At 46.2% G+C, this 7,173-nt stretch overlaps 1 protein-coding gene across 1 annotated transcript in view; it reads left to right on the top strand.

Annotated features, from left to right (window-relative positions):
- Nucleotides 1–241: 241 nt before the first annotated feature.
- The window catches only part of CHCHD6 (coiled-coil-helix-coiled-coil-helix domain containing 6), a 109,054-nt gene continuing 102,122 nt past the window's right edge, over nucleotides 242–7,173 (top strand). Inside the window, 5 exon segments of the mRNA XM_059480175.1 lie at nucleotides 242–310; nucleotides 313–432; nucleotides 2,092–2,221; nucleotides 3,135–3,189; nucleotides 4,412–4,538. Of these exon segments, the coding sequence (XP_059336158.1) occupies nucleotides 242–310; nucleotides 313–432; nucleotides 2,092–2,221; nucleotides 3,135–3,189; nucleotides 4,412–4,538 (501 nt within the window).

Raw genomic sequence — 7,173 nt, 5'->3', positions numbered from 1 at the left:
CCGTGACTTAACGTGTAGCAGTGGAAGTTGTAGGGGCAGTTTTGATGCCGCGTTCGCTGCCGGGGCGGTGTGGAGGGCGGGCTCACCGGACAGGAGCGCGACTCTCCGCTATTCCGGTGCCCTGCGCTACCCCGGTGCCGGGCCGCCGGCCCGCTCCCCGCACAGACTACATCCCCCAGCGTGCACCGCGCCCGGCCGCCAGCACCGCGCCGCGCTATTGGCCGCTCTGCGGGCGCCGCCAATGGGGAGCGGACATATTGGCAGGCGCTGGCAGGGCAGAGGCGCTGCCGGCAGCCGGTACGGGAGAGAGTGAGCGACGAGGATAAGGCGACCCCCGACGGCATGGGCAGCTGCGAGAGCAGCCCGGCGCGCAGGAAGGTGTCCTTCGGGCTGGACGAGCAGGACCGAGTCCGGGTGCTGCAGGGCATCAAGGTGAGGCGGCCCGGGCTGCCGTGGCGCCGGCTGTTGGGGGCCGGGGCGCAGGGAGCGGGGCTGGGGACGGCTCTGGCCGGGAGCTCAGGGGAGCGAGGCTGGGAGGGACGGGTGGGGCAAGCAAGGAGGAGGGGAGGGACACCTGGGCGGCTGAAGGAGGAGGGGGCTGGAGAAACGATGGGGTGAATGGTGAAAAGGAGGGCAGGGGGCCTGGGCATGGCTGTTATCCAGCGGGGCACACCAGCACCAGCTCTTTATTTTCACTTCCAAACTCTGCTCCCAGCCCTCTCTCTGTCTCTCCTCGCTGCTCAGTGACCTCGTTGCGCCCCTGCCTTGTGCTCTGCAAGCGGTTTGATGCTAACGGCGCTGCCGGGCTCGGAGGGCGTTCAGGAGGGCGCAGCTCTGCCCTTGCTCACGGTGCCAGGAGCCTGGGCAGAGTAAGCAGGGACGATGAGAGCTGGAAACAGGGAGCTGTTCCTGGCAGGGACACTGGGAAACTGCTGCTCGACCTTGGCTCGGAAATTGACAAGTGTGTGTTGCGGAAACAGGCCCTGGACAGTGGTGGTGCTACCGTTAAGGATTTCCCCCGTTAAAGTTTTTCTTTGTTTTTTTACATGTTAGTTTTGGGTTTTTTTATTACTACCATAATTTTCATTGCTCTTGCTTCTAGTTCTTGATTTCCTCCTAAAATTCTTCTTGATTTGCCCCTAAAATCGGACAGAATTAAATCTGCCACTTAACATTTTGGCTCACACAGAGTGTGTGTTGCTGTGGATACTTATTTTTCATCCCATTTTGACTAATTATTTTACAAAAGTTAGCTGACATTGTGCCTATCTCCTTGTTGTGTTTTGATGGAGATAAAATTGTCTTTGCCTAATTTCTCTTAAAAGGATATAGACAAGGATTTGTGTCTTTAAAATCAGGAATTGGGCATGATAACAATGTAAAATGATGGTATTAAAAATGCTGTTAAGTTGGGTAGTAGTGGTATAACTGAAAATATGTCTTGTACTGTGGCAAGTCTAGGTGGGGAGCAGCCTCATTTTTTGTTCTGCAGCCAGACCCTCTGACCTTGGCAGGAGAAAGGGGTCAATTTTAACAGTGCTGTGAGAAGCCTTTTGGACTGAATTGTCAGAAAACTTCAAGTTAACTTTTCTTTCTTTTTCATGGGTTTGAACCCAAGTCAGGTAGTGAAAATGAAGTTGAGATTGTAGAAGTGTTTGCAGCCTTATGAGGGTGGGAGGCTGCTCTCTGTCATATGGGTTGCAGCATGTCTGCCATGCTGAGCTGGGTTAGCAGGTGTGGAGCAAGAAGAGGAAAAGATGGACTTAAAACCTGTTTAATTAATTTCCTTCCACTTCTGGTAGGTTTCTCCCTGTACAAAGGGTTGACTTGTTTAGGGGTGCCCTCCACCTTTGGTGTTTGTGGAAGATTGTCTAGTGAAGCTTTTAGGGTCAGGCAGCAGATTGGAGGTTTTGTCATTTAGTGATAGGGTTTGGGTTTTAAAAATGGCATGTCAACATACGAGTGCTGACTGCCTGGACTGGAGGGACATTGCAGTGAGGTAACTGACAATACTATCATAAAAACTAACAAATGGGGAGGTTCACAGTGAAATACACAGCAGAAACTGACGTGGCTGGTTCTGTGTTTCAGCTCACTGAAGATGTAGTGAACCGGATGAAAGGATCCTCTCCAAGCAGAAGGGAGATCCAGAGGTCTCCCCGTGCCTCCAATGGCACAGCTCCCTCCTCCCTGGCTGCAGAAGGGAAACCCAGACCTACAGGTACGCAGGGATGCTGCTACCACTCCATGTTACAGGGTAGTTTACAGTGCTATCCCCTTGTGAGAGGAGCTCTTTGCTTACCCTGTGTCACTCTGGGATCATTTATAGCATTTCAGATCAACGTGCAATAAACAAGGCAGAGATATTTTGCTTTTCATTTCTGGCAAGCTGCCTTGTTGTCTGCTGTACATGCACAGGGTGTATATTGTGCATGGGTGAGGGAAGTGCTGCTTTTTATTCTTTGGAAAGAAGCTCCAAGGGAAAGATAACCTGTCCAAGCACAGCTGGCTAAGTGGATGATGATAACTTGGTTTCTGAACTTGTCTTTATTTACATGTCAGAAAACTGTTTGATTTCTGTTGGTTCCCAAATAGGTTTTGTTGATGTATATCAGCAGTGTGGGTTTGTTTAAGGCATCCACACTAAAATGAAGTTGGGGAACTAGGCCTTTGCTTTTAGGGATTTGTTTGCTGTCAGCCTATGTCTTTCCTGAATGTAGATGTAGCTTTATGGGTGGCCTGAACTCCATCAAATAATTTCATCTTCACTTCTGGAATCCCTTTTAATTACAAGGAGAGAAGGAGGTCAAGAGGAAGACTTGCTGGAACTAGAGGAAGGAAATGGAAAGTAGGTCTACAACCATGCTCATATTTCATTATATATGAGGGTTTGAGGAGTTAATATCCTCACAGAGTTTTCTGTAGCATGGTTTATTCAGTGTGCCTGTTTGAAAATGATGCTGTTGGTGTGTCTATTTCATAAATTCAAACTCTATCCATCAAACTTAAATTTTCTTGACTTTTGTTTTTCTCTTGATGAATAATATGAAATTTTCCTAAAATAATCTATGATGTGATGAAGGACTACATTTGTAGTACTATTAGTTGTCACGGGTTTTTCTTTTCCTTTCTAGGAATTCAGGCACCAAAGGAAAGTGACTCTTCTGCAGAGCAGGAACTCTACAGGAGGTGAGGTGAAGCTCTTGAAAAAGACAATAATTTAGCTCACTTGGGAATATATCTATGTATGCATATGTTTGTGTTTTACCTCAGCATAATGAGTGTGTGTTTGACAGCAGCTGAGCATGAGCCCAGGTGGCCAAGAAGGCCAGTGGCAGCCTGGCAGTATCAGTGACAGTGTGGCCAGCAGGACCAGGGCAGTGATTGTCCCCCTGTACTGGGCACTGCTGAGGCCACAGCTCAAATCCTGGGATCAGTTTTGGGCCCCTCACCACACAAAGACATTGAGGGGCTGGAGTGTGTCCAGAGAAGGGCAAGGGAGCTGGGAAGGGGCTGGAGCACAAACCTCCTTGGGACTGGCTGGGGTGTTTAGCCTGGAGAAAAGGAGGCTCAGGGGGACCTTATGGCTCTACAGCACCTGAAAGAGATTGTAGCCAGGTGGGGTCAGTCTCTTCTCCCAGGTGTAACAAGTGACAGGACAAGAGAGGAAGCAGCCTCAAGTTACACCTGGGCAGGTTTAGGTTGGGGGAAAATTTCTTCACTGAGAAGGTGGTCAGGCATTGGAACAGGCTGCCCAGGGAAGTGGTGGAATCACCATTCCTGGAAGTATTCAAAAGGCCTTGGATGAGTGGATGTGGCATTTGGGGACATGGTTAAGTGGTGAACATGGTGGCATTGGGTTAATGGTTGGACTTGATCTTTTCCAACCTTAACAATTCTATGATTCTGTTTTATGATTATGTTTTAATACCTGAGAATCCCCTTTGAAGCCTTTTTCAGTTCAGGGCTGCTTCTCTTAGTGTTGTTACTGCATGCATTTTGTGATTTTTCTTTCCTGTGTAAGAGCCAAAGAGCAGCATTGTCAGCCTGGCTGACTCCTTTTGTTGTTGTATGTCCCTTGATCTTTTCCAGAGCAGTGTCTATTTGTATGGCTAACTGCTTCCTATTTTCACTGTTTTCAGGTGATCATTAAGTACTTAATAGAGCTAAATATAGCTCAAGTATAAGCTTATGTGGTGCTATGCCTGCTGTTGCTGCCAGAGCTGTACCTCACTGGAACTGCAGGTCATATTTAAAGTTTGGTGGGCTTTTGAATTCCTGCTGATGATGGGATTGTGAGCAGATTCTGTGTCAAATTCTGGATTTGTGTTTTGGCTCTAAGCAGGGATACTCCATGACCAGCCATGACCCTGCTGCTGCTGACCTTCCCTCTGCCTTGGTGCTCTCACAGGTACTTGGCAGAGCAGTCACTGGTCCAAGAGGAGTTGGTCCGGCTGGTCAAGAGAGAAAGGGAAGCAGCCTGTGAGGCCAAGGAGAGGTCTGGCATTATTGAGGAGAGGCAGAGAGCAGCCCAGCTGGTGAGTAACAAACCCCTTGCTATGTTTCCAACCTGCTAAAATGGCTCTGCTTGAGGGCATTCATTTAATGTCATTTGTGTGATGAGTTTAGAAACTTGTGTTTGGGCTGAAACATTCCTCATCTCACTCATCACTTAACTTTTGGCTCACAGTGCAGCTGCAAGCTCCATGTCACTCCATGCTGCCAAGGCATGAACAATGGCTGTGCTGGGGACAGCTTTACCAGTGGCAGGGAATATGGTCTGTGTGTGTATGTGGTCCTTGTCTGGCTACAGAGAACTCTCTTGAGCTCTCAAGTGTATGAAATAAATGTTCCAATATAAACAGGATCAAATTCTGCTGACCTGATATATCCTGAGACTTTGCTCTGTTTTTTTCTAGAGTATAATAGTGCATGCACACAAATTAATAAAAAGTAATAATGTCTTCATTTGTTTGAGTCTTTTATAAATCTGGTAACAGAAGAACTCTTATAAAACTGTCAAATATTGTAACCTTTTGAAGAAGGTTTAGGATTGATTTTTAGGGACCAGGAAGCATAAACCGTTTTTTGACACACCGCTGACTCCCAAACCAATTTGTTCTTGCCCAGCAGGCAGACTTACTTTTGGGGGCTTCTTGCTGCAGCTTTTACTATTAGTCAGGCACCTTGGTGTTATGATGACCCATTAGGTTGCTGTCATACCAGTGCTGAGAAGAGCAGTGCTGGAGGCAGAAGTACAGCGGGATGAGGCTGAGTGGAGCAAAAGGCTTTTATCAATCACTGCAGTACACTGGGATTGTCATTGGTGCTTAATATTAAATGACATTATTTTATATTGTTTTCTTTTGCACACTGCCATTCCTATGGTGTACTGTCTGTAACCAGTGCAGAGTCTTACTGGAGCTGCCCCTTTTTCCTGACCTGCAGTGGTGTCAGGGTGTGACAGCCAGGTGGGGCCATGCTTGCCCCACTGAGATCAAACTGCCCATTCATTTAGACTGTGCTGTTAAAACTTTATTGGGAGAACTAGACCAAGAGAATTCTCCTTGCCTGGTGCATGCTGAAAGGATGGTTTAGGGAAAGGACAGACTGGAGTATGGATAGTCTTTTTTTGTGGTTCTTTCATCCTTCTGTTCTCTAGCTTAACCAGTGTGTGCTTGATTTAAGCAAAGAATCCAATGAGGTTTGAGGTTTTTTTCTGTATGTTGGATGCTAACAGCCCTGGTTTACCCAGGGAAAATGTGAAGCATTTAGAGGTTATTATACAAAGATGTTTTTGGGGACCAAATAAATAAAATTTATGTAAGAATGGTGACAGTGGTTCAAGGAAAAGGTCTTTGTAGCTGCAATCCATCTCTGACAGTGATCCCTAGCAGCTGCTGTGGAGAGCATGAGAGCAGAGCAGGTATAAAACAGTATTTCCCACCTATACCCTTGCAAATTCTGATGTTCTAAGAGGTAGAGGCTTTGAAAGCAAGAGGTTGTATTTTCACTTTGATGGTTAACGATCTTTAAGGAAATTCTTTTCTGTGAATTAGTCTGTTTGTGGTTTTGGACCCAACTGTACTTTGTCTCCATGATAAAATTTGTGTAGGATTGGGTTGGTAGGTGGCTGAGATTGCTCTCCTGGATAGATACAGCTTGTGAATGGCTGCTGTGTGGCAGGAAATTTCCTCTTGGCAGATTGGATCCTGACCATGGGGTGCTGGATGATTGCTCAGCTTCAGAGCAGTGATGTCTGAGGCAGGGGACTGTTAGTCCTCTGCAAAGGACATCTGCAGTATTAACACTCTTTTCACTAGAGAGAGAATATTCTCTTTATGAATGCAATTAACTGACTTCTGTAAGAGCAAAGGAAAGAAGTTGGTGGATTTGTTGTCCAGTCTAAAGATGTGAATTTGCTTAAAGTAGAACTCTGCCCTCCTACAATGAGGTGGAGTGTAATCCTGAAAAAATATGGCTAGCAGAGTCCTGCAATATTTGTGAAATGCAAAGAGGACACCTCTAAAATGAGTTGGAATCTGGCTGCTCACATACAAAAGCTGTTTTATTATCTGAATTAGCTTTCAATCCTGTAGTGTTGCATACCCAGATATTATGTACTTGATGCTCTGTAAAAATCTGAGTAGGGTCCCCTTGTGGTAAATAGTGACCATGGTGTGTTGGCCCAGAATGTGGTGAAAGAATGAGGAACTTTTAAATTTCATTGCTCTTTAACTATCTCTAGATTAGTCATAAATTTAGGATCCTTAAGAAATGGGATAGTCTAGTCTGTCATTGCAAAGATGAGGACAGAGCTGTTGTCAGCTTCTAGATACCTTCCTAAAAAGGAGCTCTTGTGGCCAGGCTTAAATTATTGGGATCCCTATCAGACTTGCTTTATCTCAGCTACTGTTTCCCTTTGGGCATGGTTACCTTGTTGTATTGTATTGACTCAATCCTACTCAGACCATGTCTGTCCCTTGTCTTCTGTTATTCTCCTTTATTATGAACAGGCTTGAGTGTTTCTTGCTCTTCTGCTTTTTAGCCCCAGCAAATGGGGAACATACTGGGTATGAGCTGCTCATCCATGTCTTGTGTCAATCTTCTCTTTCAGGTAGAAGAGAGTAGTGGAACTCAAGGTATCGAGGGGTATTCCAGGTACAGATAGCA

Source organism: Ammospiza nelsoni, chromosome 11 (genome assembly GCF_027579445.1).
Source record: "Ammospiza nelsoni isolate bAmmNel1 chromosome 11, bAmmNel1.pri, whole genome shotgun sequence".
In the NCBI taxonomy this organism is placed as follows: domain Eukaryota; kingdom Metazoa; phylum Chordata; class Aves; order Passeriformes; family Passerellidae; genus Ammospiza; species Ammospiza nelsoni.
Note: the sequence above shows the minus strand (reverse complement) of the source record. Positions and strands in the feature narration are given on the sequence as shown.